At 53.1% G+C, this 23,023-nt stretch overlaps 2 protein-coding genes across 5 annotated transcripts in view; both read right to left on the bottom strand.

The window, feature by feature from the left end:
• Nucleotides 1-1,223: 1,223 nt before the first annotated feature.
• Nucleotides 1,224-9,125, bottom strand: B3GNT7 (UDP-GlcNAc:betaGal beta-1,3-N-acetylglucosaminyltransferase 7). The gene is made up of 2 exons (XM_005525003.2): nucleotides 8,994-9,125; nucleotides 1,224-4,592 (listed from the first exon to the last, which is right to left on the bottom strand). Exons 1-2 carry the CDS (start codon nucleotides 9,002-9,004, stop codon nucleotides 3,392-3,394), a joined length of 1,212 nt encoding a protein of 403 aa, XP_005525060.1. The 5' UTR covers nucleotides 9,005-9,125; the 3' UTR covers nucleotides 1,224-3,391.
• A 2,041-nt stretch (nucleotides 9,126-11,166) lies between these two features.
• ARMC9 (armadillo repeat containing 9) overlaps nucleotides 11,167-23,023 on the bottom strand; it is a 78,224-nt gene continuing 66,367 nt past the window's right edge. For all 4 annotated transcript variants that reach the window (XM_088061018.1, XM_088061017.1, XM_088061019.1 and 1 more), the window contains one exon: nucleotides 11,167-11,278. In XM_088061018.1, the coding sequence (XP_087917144.1) occupies nucleotides 11,187-11,278 (92 nt within the window). In that variant the 3' untranslated portion in view covers nucleotides 11,167-11,186. The remainder of the gene's footprint in view (nucleotides 11,279-23,023) is intronic.

The raw sequence follows: 23,023 nt of genomic DNA, 5'->3' as shown, positions 1-23,023 counted from the left end.
CTCTGCCAGTGCTGGGTCCTGCCCTGCCCTGTCGAGCCTTTGCAGCCGCTCATGCTGCTGTGCCCACTTCTCCTTGGCTTCCCAATATCTAGCCCGTCGCCGAAGGCCATTCCCTGTGGCTAAAACTAAAGCGATGGTGTCTGGGGTCGCTTCAGCTGGAGGCCTGTGGGGTTTGTGTGCCTGTGTCATCGCCCCCGGCCCTTCACCATCGGCCATTTTGGAGCCGCGGCCCGGCGGCAAATGGTCGGAGGGGCGGTGGCGGCCGCCAGGGGGCAGCAGGCGGCCGCGCGCCGTTCCCGCCGTGCCTGACGGGGCTGTTCGTGAGGGGCTGCCGGGGCCCTCGGCCTCAGCCACACCCGCACGGGGGCCTAATGCCACTCCCGGACACATGGCACACCGTGGCATGTGACACCGGAGAGGGAATGGGCAGGAACAGCTTTGAGTGTATCCACTCAGCAGCTGCATTTTGTCTGTGCTTATGAAATTTTTGGTGCCCTGGAGAAGCCAGCCCTGGTGACGGATGGCCCAGTTTGCCAAATACAGTATGTGCTGGTCCCCTTTGCTGGTCTCTGCTCCCCAGCACTGGGAGTGACCCAGCTGGGTGCCAGCCCTGAAAATGGAGCCCTCCCCCCTGCCCTTGCTTAAATGCCAAGTTGAGACCCATGGGTTCATCTGTGGCTTTTCTTCTCTTCACCCCTGCCAGGTTCAAACCTCATGACCAGGGGTTGTGTTACCCCATGATGGTGCTTTGGCTGTGGAAATGAGCAAGGTCTCCTGTGGGGAGGGTAACAGGGACAGGAGGTGCACAACTCCTGCAGAATGAGAGAGTGCTCAACAAAAGCAGCGAGTTTATAATCCTGCTGAGGTGGCTTTTGCCACAGAGGTTGAGATGAGAAGCTCCACCCTGCAGGGCACCAGGAGGATCAGAAGTTTAGTTTGAGACGAAGGTGGAGGGGTGCATGAAAGAGACAAAATACCCAACAGCCTTGTTACCATGCTAAGCTCCACAAGGAAGCTGTGCCAAACTGGAAAAGGGCAGCTACAGTCCCCAAATGCCTATTCCAAGGAGTTAGTAGCACATTGCCAGGTTTTGTTCCCAGCAGAAACTCACAAGTAATGACACAAGATGAAGGCTTGTAGGATTTTTTTCTTCTTTTAACCTTTATTTAGAAACTATAATATTCACCAAACTCTACAAGGTTTCTCTGTACAGGTCCCACCAGGTGAAGAACAACACTGAGAGATGTCTGCACACAGCCCTGGCTCACTGTGCACATTGCTACAGAGAGCAAGAGCTTACCCCGCATCCAGGATAAATGTACAGCCTAAAGTACTGTACCTGACATAAATTATGGAGGTATCAGTTTCAAAAGTGTTTCTGAACTCACTCCTGTTGGAAGTGGGGAAGGGAGGGGAAAAGGAAAGAGTTGTGTGCTGCCTAAGCCCAGTGGGTACCAAAAATGCCCTCAGGACTCTGCCCTGCTGCTCCAGGGACCCGGTGCATTGTACATCCAATTTCACAGTATCACCACCAGCCGAGCCTTGAGCAGCACTGGCTCTTTATCTTCCTCCTATTCAAATCTGCATCTCATCTGAGCAGGGCCATTTGGAGAGTGGTGTGGCTTGGCATGTGGGTGCCCTTTTTGACTGGTTTATGTCCTTTTTTAGTTTGTTTTCTATCCTGGGGAATGTACTTGGAGTAAACAAAAAAGGCCCATTTCCAAAATGCATTAAGAAAAAGAGAGAAAGGGGGAAAAAAAAAAAAAAAAAAGGCACTGCACAGGGGGACCTTTGAGGTAGTAAACATTTTTTCCTTTCAATGTCTGGCACCAGACAGGGAGGGAGTAAAGGTATCTGTGCCCGTGTTTCACTGTGCGTGGTCAGGGCCATGGTTGTGGCTGTGTGTGTTCACCCCCTGCAGGGACATTTGGGCATGCCAGCCCTACACACAGGGACATCTGTGTGTGCAGACCCTGTGCCTGGGAGCACGTGTGTGAGCGTGTGGCTTTGCACATTCCTGTGGCTTTGCTCATGCCTGCAGTCAGTGGCTGGAGAGCACCCGTGGCCCTTGTGTGGCCACATGTCTCTGTTGGGTGGTTTCTACCAAAGTAACCAGCCCAGGGCTCCCCTTGAGAGCTTGTGGCCCTTTCAGCCCAAATAAATGGTGTCTTGTGACACCATTCCCTGTTATGCTCCTGCATCTCAGCCTCTACTGCAACAACCCTGAGATGAGCAGATGTGTGAAACACCAGCTTTCTTTCAGTTTGTTCCCTCGGATCCTGCTTCTTATGCTAGAGCAGGACCAATGTCTCCAACCTACCACGGAGCATACAGTTGCTGACAAACCCAGGCTGAACCCGAAGCAGCCACACACAGGGCCTTTGTGGCTGTTGTCTCCTGCAAGGCAAAGCCACGAGGGCAGCTGTGCAGCACGGAGAGGGTCTCCCCACAGCACCCCCTGGGATACCTGGGAAGTAGGGTCCCAGAAGTGACAAATCCCTGGGGCACTGCAGGGGGGCCACCAGTTTTCTCCACCACTTCCTTGGCCACAGGCAAGGGCAGCTGGCCTAGTCTCTTTCCTGCCAGAAAGAACAAATCCCTGAGGAATTTCAGCTGGGTGCATTCCTCTGAGGACATGCAGTAAGGCTGCAGAGGGGCTGGGGAGCCAAGCACAGCCCAGGCTGGTGCTGGGAGCCACTGTTGCCTGGGACCCTCTGACAAGGACAAGGACCCCGGTCCCCCGAGTGCCAGGCTGAAAACCTAATGGGGACTCAGGGCTATTGAGGGCCAGCCTCAGAGAAGAGCCCCTTTCCCCAGCTGCATAAGGGGACACAGGACTTTGCTGGGGGTGATCCCAATGCACACACAATGTCAGTGTAACTAAAAGCTTGCATGGAGAAGAAATTTGAGATAATAAATAAAATCCCATTATTTTTTAGTTGTGAGGGGCTGATGCACTTGTAATTGGCCGAATGCCCTTGGACCAGCTCCCCTGGATACCCAGACCCTGGACATCTCCAGAAAATGCTAGTGCCACATCCCTCCCTGCCTCCCTCCACCCCTCCACTCATCATGCTGCTGTGGAGGAAGTACCTAAAGCAGAGCACAAACCTCTTAGCCCTCTCTCCATTTTGTGCTAAACTTGTCATTTTTTGTTGGGTTTTTTCTCTTTTTCAGCAACCCCCAACCCAGCTGGAGATATGTGAACCACAATACAGTACAGGAACAAACTATCACAAACCCTGCCCGTGAGCACAGTGTCTCTGCCCTCCTAACCCTGGAGGGCAGTGCCCCTGAAGGATTCATGTGCCACCAGGAGAGGCTCACCCCACCCCAGAGCAGGGATCAGTTGTCCCAGCTCCTGCAGTCCCAGCTCTCCAGAGAGACTGAACTAAAGAACATTGAGTTTTCTTGAGCATGTCAAGTTACCATGGACCAAGTCCCACATTTGAAGCAACTCTGGAGGCAGCAGTTTATGAACCACCAACATACTCCGGTAAAAACATGGCTCCTTGTTCATCTTGCTGTTCTTGTTTTTCACAATGCCAAAAGTTTTGAAGCCCTCATGCCCAACAGGTGACACTTTAAGGACCTCCAAGCACATCCCTAAGAAGACGTCATCGATGGGGTACAACTCCAGTGTCTCTGAGGCCTTATGCAGCCTCTTGGCTAGGGCTCCATCCATGATGAAGCCCCCACCCCCTGCATAGGGTGGATAGATGTTTTTGTTGTAGAGGGCACTGGGGATGTAGTACTTGTTCTCCTTCTTACGGATCGGCCTGGCTTTGTAGAGGACATCCCCCACAAAGAGGTCCTTTCCCTCCTTCTTGTCCTCCAAGAACTCCAGGATATTGCTGGGACTCACAAACACATCGTCGTCGCCTTTGAAGATAAAGTGGATGTTGTCACAGTAGATGTCGACCCACTTGAGGAAATGGACCTCTTTGAGGGTGAGGTTGAAGAAGCTGTCCAGGAAATCCCACTGCAAGATGTCCCCATAGATGCGGTTCTCATAATCTAGCAGTTTCTGGTGGTTGGCTCTCTCCTCCTCCTTGGAGGCGGTGCCCAGCAAGAACAGTGTCCTGATCCTCTTGCCCTCCACCTCCTTCTCCTGGCCCCAGGTCCTCCGGATGGCCTCGCGGCGGTCATACTGCGTGATGATGGACTTGACCACGATGAGCAGGTAGACATCCCCACTGCATTTCTCTGGGTGGTTGATCAGCATGGGGAAGTAGCGGCAGTGCCGATAGAGCAGGAACTGCTGGAAGTTGGGCTCCAGCCCTTTGAACCAATCCACCTTGCTGAAGTTCTGGTTGGCTGAGCAGTTGGTAGTGGTGACATCCCAGGATTTTGTTTGCTTTGCTGTCACGCTCTCCTCCTTCACAGGAGCTTTCTCCTTCTTGGTCTTCCAGAAAGTGCTGCTGATGGAGAAGGAGTTGTCTCTCTTCTGGGATTTCAAGGGCTCTGAAGGGGGCAGTTCTCTCTGCTGCTGGCCCTGCATGAACTGGTTTGGGGCCATTCCACGCTGCAGCACCGTCACTGTAATGATCAGCAAGAAGGAGAGACAAACTGTTTTGTAGATAGTCTTCTTCCTAAAGGGAAGAGACAAGGGGTTAAGGAGAAGAAACCACAGGCTTCAACAGGCTTGTCTGCAAAAGCACTTCCTCGAGAGGTCATGGGATGCTCATAATCTGTGTTCCATCACGTTTTGAGGAGCAGAAACCTCATGGGAAGAGCTGTGGGATACCCCCATGCACACTCTTCCCAGCTGCATTCTGCCTGTGGGGTGGCTCTGGGGCCACACTTCACTGTAGGGACAGGCACAAGGTATGTGGGGGTGGCTGCAGTGTCATCTGGTAACCCCACTGCTAAGATCCAGGAAGGGTTCACAGGATGGATGAATATGGGCTGAGAGAGAGAGAGAGAGAAGTCAGGGTGAGAGTTTTAGCAAGGCAGCTGTTTCAGATGAAAGTCACAAGAGTTTTTCAGTTTAGGACAAGAACAGGAGGGAATTATATTTTCCACAGAAGCCTCAGCTCCAAGACAGACATACTGTCCATGGCCTAGACTGGCATCACAGGTTACACAGCACTGTGAAACCAGAGCTGGGAAGACCACAAAAGTCAATATGAAACCAGCATTGCTGTTTCATTTCAAAATAGCACATCAGGGAAAAAAAAAAAAAAAAAAAAAAGCCATTTGAGTAAAATTTCATGGTTCAGTGGGGAAAAGACATCCCTAACCCCTATAACCACCTTGGGAACCAGTATTTCTGGGGCACTTTCTGGGTGTTTTGGCAGCTCTTTGGTCCTGTTGCTTCCTGTGTGGTGATAAGGAGCAGCAGATGAAGGCAGATTGGTGGGGAGATTTTCCCAGCCTGTGACAAACCAGGTGTCTGCATGTCCAGGGAGTGCAGGGCATGAGTAGATCAAACCCAGTTCTTCCTGGGGCCATCCTGCTGCTGTCCTCTGCTGCAGACCTACAGCCCTGGGAAACTGCTGGCTCGGGGCAAACTCTAGGTGGAGTTCATGGGGGACTTGAGCAGGATCCTCCTGAGGTCCTTGGGACTGCAGGAGGGCTGCACTTGGAGATCATTGACACACAATTCCTCCCCAGCCTGCTTTTCCACACAACTAAAGGTGGGTTTTTTATCCCACTGCCACAGAGGAGGGGGACTGCCCTCTCTGCCCAGCTGCATAATGTAGCTCCAGAGTGCTCAGCTTCCCTCCACAGTTTGCACATCTGCACCAACTCCCTCCTGCCTCAGTCCTGCGTTTTCCAGCTGCCTTGGGACATCTCCCTGTGCAGATGAGCACTGGGCATGGGAGGATGGCAGCTGAGCTCCTCATCTCTGCTCCCAACAGCTTCCCAAGGGCAGCCCCATCTCTGCTCTGACAAAAGGTGCTTGGCAGTCCCTGGACGCCTTTTTCCTGACACTGGGTTATGGAGCTGACGGAGACAGATGTGGCCCTCATCTTGGCATGCCCCTGTGCCTGTCCTCTTTATGTCAGGAGCACAGCCCAGCCTAGGTGGGCCACCTGTCCCCCCCACTGGGGACAGCCCTCAGCCACCTGCTCCCATCAGCCAGAAAAATCCAGACTCGGATCTAGCAGGCAGATGGCATCTTAACTTCAGGACAGTCCAGAGAAGGAGCTTGGGGCTGAAACCTGAAACATTTAACCCAAGTATTTTCCAGATAGAAAAAAAAAAACCCAAAGCCATGAAATTCTCCTAGACCCGGAGGCTGGATTCTGATCAGAACCACTGTGAAGCTGCTGGACTTTTGGGCCTCAGGCTGACCCAAAACAACTGCTTGGTGGGACACCCCATAGGTTGCCATATTCCCCAGGGCAGGAGACAACACTGTGTTCGGGGATTCCACTCACCCTGAAATGCAGGAATGCAGGAATCTCAGAGGGGGAATCAGGAGCTTTCAGGAGCTCCTATCTCTGGCTTTGCCCTGAAGCACAAAGAACTTTTGAGCCTGACGCTGCTGTGGGAAAACTGTGATCACTAGTGTGGACTGTGGGAGCGAGCGTGGAAATAAGTAATTACGGGTAAATGGATAGATATTCCCCATCCGGTTTTATATGTGGCCACTCATCTGAGACTGATGAGGGAGCAGTTCTGATTAGATCTCACCATTCCCTTAACCCTCTCCAGCCGTGCCTGCACAGCTTTGAGCTTATTCTTACAAACGCTTCAGTTCCAGTACAACTTTACCCCAAGCACAGCCAAGCAATGTTTAAAACCTCTCATCCATACTCAGCACTGCTGTAGAAATAACCCCTGTCACTCTTGCTGAGTAATTCCATTTGTATCAATCCCATCCCATCCTGTCCTATCCCATCATATTCTTACACTCCCCACCACCCAAGGACAACAAGCAATAAAATACTCAGCCTGAATGATGACCAAAAGTTCCCCAGAAACCTAAGGGCAGGGAATTACTGACAAAAGTTTTAAAAATTTGCATAGGTAGGGCCGTCACTAACTGGCACAGATGGTCCCAGCCTTGGCAGACTCTGCCTAACAGAAAGCAGCTGCATGGGTGCACTGACCCCCACTACTCTCCTTGGGTCCAAACAGAAGATTCTAACCCAGAGCTGAAGGGGCAACTCCAGCTTTTATTAAGAAGTAGAGTGTCGAGTGGCCTGGGTATGTTTATAGGTGAGGTGTTGCACAACAGCACAGAAACATATTCCTTCTTCCTTCAGTGGACCCTGTTTCCGAGTTCTCACCAGCGCAATTTCTCCTTTGCTACAAGAACCTATTTGGTATTTTTCCTACTGATCTGACTGCAAACCACGGGGTCCCATCAGGTCCAGCAGGAACCAGGAGCTCTACAGCCACCTCTGCCCTGCACAAACCCTGTCCCTGCACTGCCAGGAAAGCGACGGAGACTGGGAGGACCCTGAGCCACAACTGCAGGCAATTCCCATATCAAACCAAGGATTAGGGGGTTAAAAGAGCAACAATTGTTTGTTCATCTTTTCAGATCGCGAGTCTTTCTGCTCTGTGGTCTCCTCAGCTGGGAAGTACTTTAGGTACGGGTGAAAAAGTAATTCCTCCTTTCTGGAGATTGGCAAGCGAGGTGCTTTGGGTTTACTGCCATTGCAGAGAAGTCACCCTGCCAAGCCCCAGGACCCTTCTTTGGGGCACAGACTCCAACCAGTCCCCATAGTGTCCCCAGGAGCTGGGGACACCCAGCACAGCAAAGTCCAAGGGTGGCAGCCATCAGCGGCGGGGGTGGACTCCCATCGGAGCCAGCCACGTCTGTCTGTCCCACCTGCTGGTGTTGGTGCCACCAAGAGAGCTTTAGAAAGGTCTTAACATACTCCTCCTCTTCCCTTTTATCCACCGAGGAAACTTCAAAAGCCTCACTGTGAGGTGGCTTCGCCACCAGGCAGTTAAACATAAACTCTAAATTAGAGGTGGGCTGTATCCTTTTCAGGTGTTGATACTCGAGGGCAGATGAGGCCACGGGAGATAGGGGCTCTCTATCCCTATCCCATTCACTTTGGATTCACGTGAAAACCTCTTTGATCCGCTACCGCTATCTATTTATGTGACAGGGGTTTTTTTCTGGCCCCTCAACTAGACCCAGTCACTGGAGGCACCGCCAGTACAGAGTCCTGTCTGCTGGCAGTGCCAAGGACTTGGAGAGGGGATCTTATAAAGGGGCAGATGATGTGCAGAAAGCACCCAAATGTCCCCAAAGGCAGTCTGTGCAATAGCTGGGGTGCAAACACCAAGTGGGGCCGCAAGTCTCCATGGGGGTGCCCGGAGACACGTCCCCTACTCAGAAAAGCCGTCTGGTTGAATTACAAGGCGGTAAAAACAGGCTTCTGGGGAAGAGGCAAGAGCCGAAACCCCGGGTGTTGCCCCCGGCGGGGGCATCTGCCCCCAGGCTGGCGCTGCCGTGGGACACGGACCCCACCGGGCAGGGCTGGAGGTCCTGTTGTCCCAGGCCCTACCACACAAACCAGCGCTTTTTAGGGAAAAGATGGGAAAGGCATCCCGGGACTGGGAGGCACCAACCGGCCGCCCCTGCCCGTTGCCCCCATCCTGCTTCCCGCCGGGCCGGAGCTCCGGTGTCCCGACATGGAGAAAAAAATGGTGTCGGGAGCGGACGCCCTTCCCCCAGGGAGACCCCGCTTGGGAGCCCCGCAGAGCCGCGGCGGCGGGAGGGTCGCTCCTGGGATGGGGACAGACGGACAGGGGACAAATGACGAACTCCGTCCTTAGTCGCTCTCCATATGCCCACCGTCCCCACCAGAACTACCCTTCCCCGGCCAGCTCCCTCCGAGGCGAATCTCAAGAGGGATCCGGTGGGGAGGGGAGCTCGCAGTCCCCCGGCTCCGGGCAGGACGCAGCGTCGGGACGGCGGTGCCGGGCACCGGGAGCGGAGGACACGGGACGGCGGAGCCAGGGATACCGGGATTCGGTGCGGGAGCGGGGCTTGGGCTCCGCGCTCCCCGGAGATCACTCACCACTGGAACATGCTGGGAGTGGGACGGGGCGGCCGCTCCGCTGCTGGCCGTGCTGCCCGCGGTCCGGGCGCTTCTCTCTGAGCTCTTCCTCCTCCTCCTCTTCTTTTTTCTTTTTTTTTCCCCTACTTTTTCTCTTTTCCCTCCCCTCTCTCTCCGAGGTGGAGCCTAGAGATAGATGGCAGAGCAGGTAGGTTAACTCTTGCCCTGCCCTCTGTCCCGTCCCCCCGCCCCACCCAACAGACAGACACCTCCCCGGTGCTCCCAGGGCAGAGTTTAAAGGTGACATCCCACACGTCCCCCTGAGGACCCTCCCCGCTGTTGATGGCACGCTCACCAGCATCTGGCAATTCGGGGGCGTCCTAGTCCGGCTTCTCGTGTACTGTGCCCTCTCTGGGGTGCATTAGCTGTGCCCCAGAGTCTTTGATACACGTCCTGGGATCCCCACCTCTCCTGGGACCTACCCTTCCCCCATGCCCCACATCTCACTCAGGGTCCACACCTTGTCAAGGACCAATACTCTGCCCAGGACTCCAGTCTCACCAGGTATCCACGCTCTGTACAGGACTCACATTTTCTGGGACCCACAGCTCACCTGGGGGTGTAGGGAGTTGATGGGGAGCTGCTGCAGCAGGAAAGTGCTTGCTCAGCATGCTGGGACCCATCACGTGTCAAATTCCCAATACCATAGCAGGCAGGTGAGGTGTCCTTCCAAACTGATCCTTCAGCCCTAGTTAGGATGCAGTTTTACCAGCATTCCTGCTACAGCCGTATCAGCATGGGACATCCCATTGCCCATTAAGAAGCAGATTAAAGACCTTCCTTTTAAATGTAACATTTCAGTTGCAGGTGTTTTTCAGCCATAAAAATCAGTCCCTGTAATTTCTGATATCTCCCTTTTTTTGTCATCCTCCCAATTCCACCAGCTGTTCATGTCCATCATGAAGCCAGCAGGAAATTTGCATTTCCTTTCCTGTCCAGCAGAGATATCACAGTCCCTTTCTGAACAGTTCCTCTGCATTTTTCATGGGTGATGAGGGTCAGGGCCTCCTACAGCTCTCACAACCCATTGGGCACACTGAGGTTCTCATGGGAAAGACTCTTCTTTCCAAGACTGGACATGCAGAGGGACCCATGCATCTCTGCTACTCAGAGAACATCAGGAGAACTCCAGCTCAGTCTGGGGAGGAAGATTGTATTGCATTCTCCAGATCTGTTTCTCTTTATCTAAGCTTACCGCTTTCCCAGGTGCTCCGCAGCTCTGTGTCCTGGGGGCTGTGACAGCTCCCCAGGAAACATTGCCCAAACAGGCTGCACCAGCTCTACAGCATCCCATGTCCTTATCACCACCAAAAGTCCATACATACCTTCCCTGAATCCTTTTTAACCTGTTCCCAGTGCCTATAGGAAAGTTTGTATTTGCTGCACTCATGGTCCCAAGAAAATCATGGCCATGACAGGCAATGAGCATCAGCTTGACCAGAACAGGCTGTAAGAAGGACCCACTTCATCCCTGCAGCACAAAGGATGGTAGGTGCATGCCAGCCCATGGCTGGGAATTCATCCCACTCTGCAAAGAGGGGCCTTTCCTCCACTCCACTTTGTGCACAAACAGTCACAAAGGGATGTGATCAGGAGAGCTCTGAGAGCGCAACAACCATTTCATCCTTGCAATTTGTCCTGGGACCATGATGGGGCCAGGGATGGCAGCATCTGCTTGTGGGGAGCAGCAGTAAATCCCAAACCACAGCCCCAGGGTGACTGCTGCCATTCCAGGGCACCCAGCAGCTGTGGGTGTGTGACAGTGGATGTGGGCTCTGTGGATGCCCCGGCATCAGCACATCCAGCCAGCAGGTGCAGGGCTGATGCTGCAGCCTGAGGGCTGTGCTGCTCTGGTGTGGAAGTGGCACTGCTGCAGGGTAAGGAGGGCTCCTGGCAGCCTGGGGCAGGGAGCTGTGCCAGCCGTGCTCCCAGTGTCCCATTCCACCTCTCTGATGGCTGCTTCCGTGCAGGAAAGCTGTAGGGCTGCAAGCACAGAACTTCCCAGGTGATGCCATGCTGCAGTGCAGGGTTTTGGCTGAAATAACCCCCTACCTCCCCCTGTGTGTGAAAAAGATGCACATCCCACTGCATGAGAGCACTGCAGGCCTGGTGTGATGGCTGCACAAAGCTTTACCTCTGATAGTCTTTAAATACTCAGATCCTGTCAGGTCTGGGGCTTCTGATGTCTGGAATAAACAGAGTCTTGGGCATCCCTGGCACCACCAGCTTCTGTTTCAAGGATGCACCTGAAAATGAAGCAGAATTGTTTATGATTTTTTTCATCATTACATAGAAAAGTTTAGGACAAACCCAAGTTTTCAGCTATTTAGATTTGCCCTGGGAAAGCAGAAAAGCAGCAGGAAGAACAAAACCTAACTGAAAGCTTATTTCTTTAAAAAAGTCTTACTCCACACACATTCCCTTTGCCTCTTTCCAGCACCCAGCAAGAACATGAGCAGCCACAACCACTCTGCTGAGAATGAAATATGAAAAAGAGAAACCTGAATATTTTTATTCACTCCAGCAGACTCAGCCAGCAGTATATCCCTGCCATTCCTGCCCAGCCCTGCCTTCAGCAAAGCAGCCAAATCTGTAGCCCTGCCCCTCTTTCTCTGCAGTACCCATCACCTGTATTTCCTAGGTCTGAGCCATTAGCTGAAATTTGGAGGCACCAGGTGCCTTGTTGGCACCGTGGGCAGAGGTGTGAATTTCTGGATAAGTGCTCTTGTATGCTGCTTGGGCATGGAATAGCTGAGTTCCTCTGCCTTGCAGAACACCAGTGACATTTGAGGTGTGCCAGGCCACTGCAGCCCTGGGACAGCTGGCAAGGCACCTGCAAGGGACCTGCTGTTGTTGCATTGGCCCAGGATGTAGAAGGGGAGGCAATGCACAGATCTTCCTGGGTGACACCTGAGCAACAGCCAGGGTGACACCAGCTCCTGCTGGCAGCATCTCCACATCTGATGGCTCCTGGGACCCATCTGGAGAGAGCCAGTCCCAGTGCCACACACTCACCTCCTACCCAAGCATTATCCCAACTGATGGCACTGCTGGAGATGGGGAGGAGCAACCTGTGGGGACAAGGCTTTGGAGCTGGCATCAAACAGGGCTCCAGGACATTGTCTGGGTTAAGAGAAAGGACAAGGACTGGGGTGATGCCCAAGTGGCTCATTTAGATGTTCTCAAAGCAAACCACAATGCTTTTTTTTGTTTCAAGAATCCTCTTTTAATTTCAAAGTGGACCTGAACTAAAATGTTTCATTAAAAAAAAATAGTACAAAGAAAGAAGTGAGCTTTTTTATGAAGTTTATGTAATCCCAGAAGACTGGCTAGTGGCAGATTGACCCAGCCAGTGTTTTCCCACTGATGGTTTGGAATTTGTTTCACTGGGGAAAGCTGCACTGGTTTCTTTGATATGTTTTTTTTTTTTTTTTTCTGGTGTGTGTGAGTGTTGTTTTCTGATTTATTTTCATTCCAGAAAATTATACATACACAGAAAAAACTCTCACTTCTTCTTCCAGGAACTCTCACACCTCCTGACCACTTGTGCCAACACTGTGGTCCCTGGGCTGGGTTTCCCACACAAACCAAGGTCCCGTTGCCCTGCGGAGACACACAAACCAGCCCTCTCCTCCCCAAACTTCTGAGTGCCTGGAACAGGACCAAGGGCTCAGCTTGACCTGAGACCAGCTGCAAAGGGTGGTCACACTTTTAGGTTTTCCTTTGTTAAGCCACTCACCTGTGGTGTACCCTGGAGCAGGGAGAGAGGTCAAGGCTGCAATTTGTTTGGCTGAGCCAGACTCCCACCACATCAAGACTTTGCACAAACTGTGTGTGTAAAAGTGTGTGCACTTTGCATACACTCAGGAACAAACATCCTGGATGTGATAGGACAGGGAATGTTCCTTTCTCCTTCCATGTTTGTTTTTAAGCACCTTTCATGATGCTGTGGTAAAGAGCAACCCTGTGAGACTCGCCCATCACCGCAGCTCTCACATGGGACATTGGGAGCTGTGACTCTGGCTGGGAGATCTGCCTTAGTCCCAGGGAAGGTTCCCCAGGGAGTTGGGATTAATTATTAACCTGATTTATTGCTGCGTCTTGGAAGGTGGAGCAGACGTCATGAATTGACCAGTCTGACGTGGCACACCGGGAAAGACATCCACCCCCGCAGAAAGCTCCCTCTGCTTGCCCATGCTAACAGGGCCATAAACCAGACCTGGGCGGGGTGAGTTATTTTACTCATTAACCCCAGTGCCCCGTGGCTGTTTCCATCCCAGCGCCTCTGCCAGAGCGGGACCATGCTGGCTCCCAGGATGCAGGAATAAGTTTCCTGCCTTCCCATAGCCAGTTGCTCCATCTCACTCCATGGGCCTCTGCATCTCACACACTGAAACACTGGGGGCTGCCGAAACACCTTGAGCCACAGCTGAAAGCCACACCCTCTGTCCTGCCTGGAATCAGACACTCCGGGATTTGCATTATTTCTTCCAAAAATAGGGGAGGAGTGTAAATTGCTTTGCCAGCCCCCGTTGCTTCAGGGTCCCCAAGCTGCTGTTGCCCTTTGCAGACCCAACTGTGGGATGCAGCTGGGGCTGGCAGGGAAGTGCTTTCCTGGTAATTGTGCCAGGACCCACAGGAGCAGGGCAGGGGGAAGAACTCTGAATCTGGGTGAGCAAACCCCAGGCACAGACCCACCCAAGGGTTTGTGTTCGTGGGCTGCCCCTTCCTCTTTTTCCCCAGTGAAAAGGTCCCCTCCAGCCTCAGGGCTGCTGCCCAGTGAAGGATGCTGCCTTCTCTTCCCATGGGATTTAAACCCCTGGGACACCTGGGTGTCCTGGGGAGCCCTGTGTGGCTGTGCTGTTGCTTTAAAGCAGCAGCTGGATCCAGCTGTGACTGCGAGTAACCCTCACCGCAGCCTTGCCCAGGTCTTTTATGCATTTTCCAGTGGTTCCAGAGGCGCTTGGCGGCAGTGCGCAGGGGAAACCAGACTCACTCGCTGCTGGCGAGCAGAACAGGAGGGGAAAGGGAAAACATTTCCCTTCCCAGAGGAACAGGGGGAGCCCAATGCTGCAGCCTGGGCAGCGGGCACGGAGGGGGCAGGCTCTGGGGCGTGATGCAAACAGCCTGAGGTTGGGCACAGTGAGCCACAGGCCCTGGCTTGTCTCTCCCAGTCCAGTGTGCCCCAGCAAGAGATGCTGACCAACGTGCCTCAGTTTCCCTTGCACAGAAAGCCCCAGGGTCTGGGTTTTTCCTGATAACCTGTGGTAGGGTGGCATTCAGGCACTGAAACAAACAAGCCCATGAGGACACACAAGATGAAGAAATCTTAGGGGACGTGAATGTGGGGTTTGAGATGGGAGATGCTCGCATGCTGCCCAAACCCAGGAAGGGAGACGATGGGGTGCTTGGCTTTGGGAAGGGAAAGACCTGTCCTGGCGCTGAAGGATGATCATTTCCATCCTGGACCCTCCAAAGATGTGGAAAAGAGGAAATCAGGAGTGTTGGAAAAGCAATGTCATGCCAGCAGTGAAATCAGGAGCTGTGCCTGTAGAGATGCTCCTGCCCATTGCAGGAACCATGGGCCTGTCCTGCCCAGCCCTTGCCACCCTGACTGTTCTGCCACGCTGGCTACGGGCACAGCTTGAAGGTAAAGTCCTGGTTGGGCATCATCCCATGGAGCTGCTCTCCCAGCTCCAGCCTGGGAAGAGCTGCAGATGCCAGCAAAGCCCTGGGAAGTTGTGCTGCCGGGGGACTGGCATGGGCCCAGAAGCCATGAGCTGCAAGGAGACGTGTTTTCCATTGGGCAGGAGAGCACTTGCGACGTCTCTCATGAGTCAGATGGAAAGGGCGGCTCAGGAGTCACCTGAGCCGGGCGGCTGCCTGCCCACGGCCCCTCTCCAGCCCAAGTGGAAAAACATACAGCCCCATACATGCCTGCTGAGACCCCGAGCTCTGGCCGGGCCCCCTCCCAGGCTGGCAGATGCAGAAATGCTCACATTAGCCTTTTTTGGCCAAATCGGTTTAGGAGAGAGGCAGAGACAACTCAGACATCCCTGGCTCTGTGGCTCTGCTCAGCATTAATCATCACTCTGCTGCTGCTCCTCGCCAAAACCGGGGCTCTGCTACAGCCACTGGTAGATCTGTCTCCAGCATGAGATGGGGAGAGGGAGAAGGAGGGCATGTGGAGTGCAGACTTCCCCTCTTTGGCTGGGACTACTGGACTGAAGCCATGGCAGAGCTCCCTCCTTTTGGACGTGCACGAAGGGAGGCAGCACCCGCAGTGCCACCCCGGGCAGGCACCTGCTGGGCACAGGGCATGACCCTTGCATGGGCACTGCTCCCCAGCCCAGCTCATGGAGCTGGTGGGAGAGGTGACAACAGCAATTTGTTAGCCTGGGAGTAGCTGAGACATAAGAGAGACCTCTGGAGAGGAGAAGAGAGTCAGCACACCCAGACGCATTCCTGAGGTTTGGTTTCCATGGTGGGATGTTCACCCGACGGTGAAGTCATTCTATGCTGTGGGCTGAGATGGCCAGTGAGTTAATGCATGGGTCCAGCTCCTTCCCTGATTCACAGCAGGCGCAGCCACAGCCCCGTGCCATCTGCTGGGCTGACTGCTCTTACGTGGCTCTGGCATTTCCAGTGTCTTGGTGGAGGGAGGCTTCAGACACCCCTGCTGGGTTGATCCCTGCCTCACATAGGAAACCAGCTCCTGCACAGGGTGGAGGACAAACTGATGGCTCTCCTGGGTCCTTCCAGCCCATTTGTATCATCACACTGTGCTCCCCATCATGGTTTACTTTCCCTTCATCCTCCTGCTGTCACTGGTGACAACAGGACAGAAATGCACCACCCTAAGAGGTCATTCCTGCAGGGCCAAAACTTTGATGATGTGCCCAAAACCAAAGAGAGGTGGGGAAGGACAGAGAACTGGGCATCATGGAAGGAGCAGGGTGGAAAGCCCATCAGTTATTGGGTGAGCTGGCAGGGACACTCCCTGGCACAAGCAGCTCGTGGTGCCAACACCGAGCACGTGGCTGCAGAGTTCAGCAACGGGGCTGCACAGATCAACAAACCAGAGGTGTGGTGGGTGAACTAGCCCTGAAATGTCAGCCAGTAAGTTGATAGGATTATTCCCAGCCTCTGGGGTGGTTTTCTGCACAGGGGTGTGGCCAGGCTGCTCAGAGCCATCAGCTGTGCTCCCATTTGTTCACTGGTGAGACCCTCTGCTTTTGGGCTGTGGCTATTTGTGCTAAAGGGAAATATCTTAGTCTGACTTTTCATCAAAGTTCAACTCCCTCACAGTCCAGTCAGCTAAATCCCCATTAAAAAGCATATCCCTTTAGGATGCATCTCCTGATCAACCACCTCTGCAGCGCTTTTTGCACACTCTGCACCAGTTGCCCCTGCCATCCTGCTCTCCCCAGCAGCTCTGGGCTCCAGGACAGGGGACCCCCAAGGGGCCTCTAATCTTCTCTTGCTGGTGTCTTACATGAGCACATGATGCCTTTGGAAGACTGCAGGACGTGCCTAATTCTCAGACACATCATGGGGGATCTCTCTGGGTGGTAGCACCACCATGTGCAGAGCTGTTTGCTTTTGAGATAAAACCAGACCTTCCCATACATGTTTGCATCCAATCTAAACCAGAAATTCCTCCCTGCTTCTCGTCTCACGGTGCAGCCAGGCACAGAGGTCCTAACTGGGACCACCAGGAAGCCACTCTCCCTTTGGGACAGCTATGAGCAATGTTCCCTGCTCCAGGAAGTGACAAGCCACCTCCTGGCTCTGCCAGGTGACATCCCTGGGGACCAGGAGTTGATGCTGGGGATGTGTAAGGTGCTGGCACAGCCTAGCCTGGGTGGGTGTCAGCCAGACCAGGAAGTGCACAGCCAAACTGAGCCAAAGAAAACCGGCACCTCCAGGGATGTTTTACACCAGCCAGGATGAGCCCCAGCCTTGCAAGACTGCTCGAGACACCAAAATGTGACACAAGCTCCCTTTCTCAAGGACTCCAAGGATCTTTCCAGGGCTTTCCCAGTCCTTCCCTAGACTTTGACACCCAAAGTCACACGGAAGTCCAGTGATGGGTGCAGACAGACCCAGCCTCCGCTGTCCCCTTCCAGTTCTCATCCCTGGCCCCACACAGGCACCCAGGTGTGATGCAAGGCTCCAACAAATCCCTCCACCCCTGGAAACGCCACCTTCCAGCCTCTCTCCTTCCTCGGGCCCTTCTGCCTCCACTCCACGCTAATGAGCTCCATTTCGGCACCTTTCCCTGGGAAGCCGGCCCCTCCTGCGGCGGCTCCCGCTGCTCCCCTCGGCGGCTCCAGCTGCCGTCCGGCCCGGCTGACTCAGGCTCCGCACACACTGAGCCCTTTCAGCAGCCTCGGCCCGAACACTGTCCCAGTCTTCCCAGCCGAGCCCCCCCAGCGCCCGCTGCCGGCACAGGCTCCTGGCCAAGGGGACACATCCACGCCCTCCCTGAGAGAGCGGCTTTCATGGCTGGGAAGCCAGAGACCTTCCCGGAGTAATCGCGGCCAGGATGAGGCACAGGCAGGAGCTCGACCGAATGGGATGGACACGCAGAGCGGGTCGCTTTGAGCAACAGCCAGCAGTTAAAAAAAATAAATAGATCTATTTGAGAAAAAAAAAGGTTTACAAGCTTCTAATGTGACCGTTCTTGGCTTGGACAGATTAAACCTGTCAGGAATCTTTTCCTCCTTTCTGCCTTCACCAAACTTCCTCTGACCAACAGCGGGGCTCTGTCTGCTGTGCGGGGATGGGGCCACAGAAGGGGCTTCTCTGTTGCCCAGCTCCCAAACTAGCAGGGGGGTGAGCACCACCATCCAAACCTCCCCCTCACCTGAAAACGTTGCGAAATCCTCCATCAGATGAGCTGCTGGAAAAGCCACTTGCACTTTCTCAGGGCCAGGGCTGTGCAGAGGGCGGGCCGCAGCCACACTCTGCCTGCAGGGCAGCACCAGCCCCTGCACTGCACTGGGCCCTGCTTGTGCGAGGGGACTTGCTGGCCCTCCCCAGAGTCTTGTGTCTAATGGCCAGGGGTGAAGTGCTGGGGCCTGGGAAAGTCCATGCATGGAGTTCTAGGGGTGGGTGGTCTCAGGTGTACCCCAAAAGGAGCCTTTACCAACCTGCCACAGCCTAACTCCAGGGCTTTTCAGCTGTCACGACCTCTCCAGCAAGTCGTGCGTGCCTCAGGAGACACAAAGAGCAAGGAGAGCTCTTGTGACCCTGGGAGGCACAGTGGGGATGTGCAGGAGCCCAGTGGCAACCTCCAGGCATGAGACTGCATGAATATCTTCTGTCTCTTCCTTCCTGCCTCTTGCTGTGATTTTCACCTGTCGTTTTCTGTTCAGATTGCCAGAATGCCCAAAATACCCGACAAAACAGATTCCTTTGTCTGTCCAGGGAGATCACCATTACCACAGCTCTCAGCACAGACAGGACAAAGGGGTCTCACATGGTGGGGAGCGTGGCAGGGTCACCAATGTACCTGAAGCTCTGCTGATTTACACCTGTAGAGCACTGGGACCTGCACCAAGCTCAGCTCTGGGCTTGGGAATAGGGTTAGTGGGAAAAACCTACAACCCTGACTGTGCTACACTGCAAGAGGCAGCTGAACAGGCTCAAGGGGAATCTCCACCAGGAATTTGCTACTGACTGCCTGACAAACCTCTGCTCTTGCCCAGGCATTTCTCCTTGGAGGGTTTGTTTGTCTTCTTCCACAAGTAGGGCCAGAGAGGGGAAATGTCAGGATTTTGGTGGGAGGAATGCAGTAGCTGAAGGGCTGAGATGTGCATCACAGCCGCCCTCCCCTCTGGGCGCTCGCCAGGTTTCAGTAGCAGTGAAGTCCCTCTTCAGCTCCTATTGCAAATGAAACCACCACAACAAATGAGGGAGTTTTATAAGCCTGGAAAGAGGCATGAAGTTTTGCAAGCTGTGCTTAACCTGGGAAAGGTCACTTGGAAACTGCACTCCTGGCTGTGGGGTGAAGCCATGTGTGTGTGGACACCAGCACCAGCCACCCCAGGGGAAGGACGTGTCTTGTGGCTTGTCACCAGACACTGCACGGTGAGCACAGCCCACAGACTTGAACTGCTTGGGTCAGAGAATAAGTACTGCTGCATCAGGCTGCAGAAACCTTTTCCACTCCTTCTCTCTCAGTTATCCTTCCAACATTGCCTGGTTTTGTTAGGGAGCGGGGGGATGGATCCTATGAACCCCTTAGCACAGCCCAAGGAGTGTGTGGGGAGGACAAGACCCAGCTTTCAGGGCAATGGCAGCTGTGCCTGATATTATGATGTTGAAGAAGGGTGGTGGTAGCCACAGGAGGACAGTTCATGGATGAGGTTTAAATACATACAAGAGCCCTGAGATTCCTAGAGCCCAGAGGGACCCCATTTCCCAGGCCTAGTGCTGCTGAAGTGGAGGAAGGGCCAGAGAGCATTTCCCACACCCAAGCCCTGCAGGTCACTGTGTGCTGGGGTCAGCAGGGAAGGAGGGGAGCCCTGCCCCTGCAGGCAGCTCTGCTCTGGGCTGGCCCCGAATCCCAGGTGGGTCCCAGCAGAGCAATCTGTTCCCAGGGCTGACGCAAATATCTCCATTGCTCCCACTGGCCTTGGGATCACCCATCCAGCAGCAGAGCCTTGGGCCAAGCCACAGCTCTGCCACAACATTATCTTCATTGCTTGCAAAGGGAGAACCAATACATTTCACACCCAGAAAACACAGAGATTCTTTTCTCAATAATCTGAAAAAGCAATTGATATATGTGTGGAGGAAGGGGAGAGGCAGAAGAATGTATTTATGGAGCTTTATTCGTCACTGGTTCCTGCACGGCCAGGCTGGACAGCTCTAACCTGCTCAAACCTGCTCCTTTGTGGCAGAACACATTGTTTGACTAAAACCCAATACCAGCAAACTCAGTGATGCAACAGAGACCTGACAGATGCTGCCTATGCAAAACAATGCAGCAGGGAAAAAGTGAAGTTCGGGTTTAGAGCAAAAGGAACAGTGCATGAAGAGATGTGGAGCACTGGCACTTTGCACCCCATTAACTGGGGGTGGCACTGCAAAGGAAAACCTGGGCTGGGTGTGTACAGCCCCAGTCCTTGGCGTGGGTTGAAGGTTCAGTGGATGTGGAGGAAAAGTCAGATCCCATGTAACAGCTCTCAGCTGATGTGGGCACAGCATGAGCTAAGTCTGTGTAGAAGTAGGATCAAAACTATCTCAATTTCACTGTGAAGTTAATAGTGTGTAAGAGCTTCCCTTCTGAACCACACCAGTGGGGGAGATGTGGTTGTCCCGACAAATACCATCTATTTCTCACCCTCAGGGTCATGCATGTTAGCTTCAAACTGTGCCTGGAAAGGAAAGTAAGAAGAAGCTAGTACTGATCATGTTGACATTTAAAGTCTCCAGACAGTCCAGCAGCCCCCATAAGCACAACACTGCTGCTGTTTCCCCAGGTGCATCCTCCCTATGCACAGAACAGTTCTTGCACCCTCACCCTGCCCAAATATTTTCACTTTGCTGTTAGAACACACAAGACATCACTAAGGGATCATAACAATCACCCCTACCAACATGCAATGGGACCCCTGGATTAAACAATAAGGATGAAAATAGGACCCCTCCTAAAACTCTACTTTTTTGGGCTGGTGGTCCCCAGCAGCCTCCCAGCCCTGCTGCTCACACTGCAGCAAGGCTCAAGGGGAAGCCCCGTATCTCCCCTGCTTTTCTATTGCAATCTCCCCATCTCCACTGAGGCAGGTGCAAAGCTCTCTCTTGCTTGAAGGAGTTAAAACAAGGAGACACCTTTAAAGTATTATTTTTTTTCATTTGAGACAACCACTCACCAGAAAGGTGTTTCTCAACTTCTTTGTGATGTGTCAGTTCTGAAAGTAGGTGTGGTGGTGGTGGTAAAGTTTCCATTCTGAATCTTTACAGGAACAACCTCTATTTCATATTGATTCAGCCTTTACTGCATCAGGGATATTGTATGAACTTCTCCATGGTTAAGCCTAATACAAACTAATTGGTACATACACATCTGAACACAGGCCAAACTCCTGGCTTGAGCTGCTGTAAGAGAATCCTGATTACAAATGGCTCTAAATAATAATCCAGGCTGAAATGCAGCTTCCTTGTTGATTTGGTGCTACTTTAGCAAACCAGAGTTTTTAGCTTCTTTTCTTTCCCCATCCTTTTGTTTCAGAGCCCAAGCCTGCACAGAAAACCAGGCACAGCAACAGGTGCTTGGGGCAGTTACAGATCTATTGCATCAATTCATGACGAGACACAGAAGAAAAACTCTTTGTGGTTAAAAAACTGATATCCTAATCCATAGGGCTGAAAAGGAGCCTGCAGCAGCTCTGGCACAGTCAGGCAGTGACAGCCTGACTTGGAGGAGCTGCTGCAGTAGCATGAACGTTTCCTGAAGTGGGGAAAAGCAAGCACCAACTCCCAGTGCAGTATTGATCTCTTCCATACTGTTCAGCTGAGGGTTTAAAGGCACTGTCAGCAATTCCCTGGAAACAGAGCAGATGACCAAGAGTCCTCTCTCCTTTCAGGGTTGTATGCCACATCCTCTCAGATCTCCCCGAAAGTGTTCAGGAAAACCCTCAGTTTCTACTCTCTAACTGGTCTGCGTCCAGTAACGGGGTGCCAGCCCCACACCAGCCCCTGCTGCCACCCACCAGTTCCTCTGGTGCCCAGCTGGGCTCAGAGGAGCTTTTGCCTCTCCTGAACTGTACTGTGCTTCCACCCCTCGCATGCTGTGGCAGGTCCCATGCAAAGCACAACAAGAAGACACACCTGCCCTGGCTGGGACCAGGACAGAGCTCGTTTTCTCTCTAGTAGCTGCTGTGGTGCTGTGTTTTGGATCTGGAACCAAACAGTGCCGATAAGGCAGGGGTGTTTTAGCTGTTGCTTACACAGCACGAAGGCCAGCTCTTGTTTCCCACGCTGCCCCACCAGTGAGCAGGCTGGAGGTGCACAAGACAATGGGAGGGGACAGAGCACAGACAGCTGATCCCAGCTGATCAAGGGCATATCCCAGAACATGTGCCAAAGTGCTCAGCAATAAAAACTGGCGGAAAGAAGGAGTTAGGACATCTGTCTTCCCAAACTGGAGTTATGCATGATGAAATAACTGTTCCTACTTTCCCGGAAATGGCCGAACACCTGCCTGCCCGTGCAGTAACAAATTCCTTATTTTACCTTGCTGGTGCACACAGCTTTTGCTGTATCTAGTGAACTATCTTTATCTTGATCCACAGGTTTTCTCTTTCGCCCTTCTGCTTCTCTCCCCCATTGCTCTGGGGGGGAGCAGATGAAGGCTGTGTGGGGCTGAGCTGCCCCCCAGGGTTGACTCACCCACACATGCCAAAGGTTGTGCTGATAACACCCTCTCCATCATCTCCCACATGGCTAAGCAAGGACATATTTCCCCAGGAGCTGATTTCCAAGCAAGGACAGGGTATTCCCGGTACAAACCACACTCATAGCCCAGAGAAAATTAATTCAAGGCAACACGTGGGTCACACCAGTACCTGTGCCAAGCTGCAGGACCAGTCAGCATGGCAGAAGATAAGGCAGCTGGAGAGCTTACTTCTCTGCTCAGGACAACTGTCCATGTTGGGAGAAAGAAGCAAAATATGCCAGCTCATCTGTCATCACACTGCCCAGAAATGGTTTGAGGGGTCTAATGAACACCAGAGGTTTCACCTCTGGACAGGTAACACTTCAGGGCTGAGTTACCCTGAACTTTTCTTACTAGGAAATGGCTTTGCATAAAGTACTGACGTTAGAAGGTAAAGGTAATGAGAGATTTTAATCAGCCCCAGCACAAAAGGAAGGGAATTCCTGCGTAATACCAGAGACTCTAATTTGGGATCTTTCTGGGATCAGGTCAGTTTGCAGGAAGAGGCTGTGGTACAGGTGAAAGGAAATGGGCTGCAACCAGC

This window comes from Pseudopodoces humilis, chromosome 11 (genome assembly GCF_049639895.1).
Source record: "Pseudopodoces humilis isolate 2021_Gansu_Grassland_sample_001 chromosome 11, ASM4963989v1, whole genome shotgun sequence".
NCBI lineage: Eukaryota > Metazoa > Chordata > Aves > Passeriformes > Paridae > Pseudopodoces > Pseudopodoces humilis.
The sequence above is the reverse complement of the archived record's forward strand: the minus strand, read 5'-3'. Positions and strand labels throughout refer to the sequence as shown.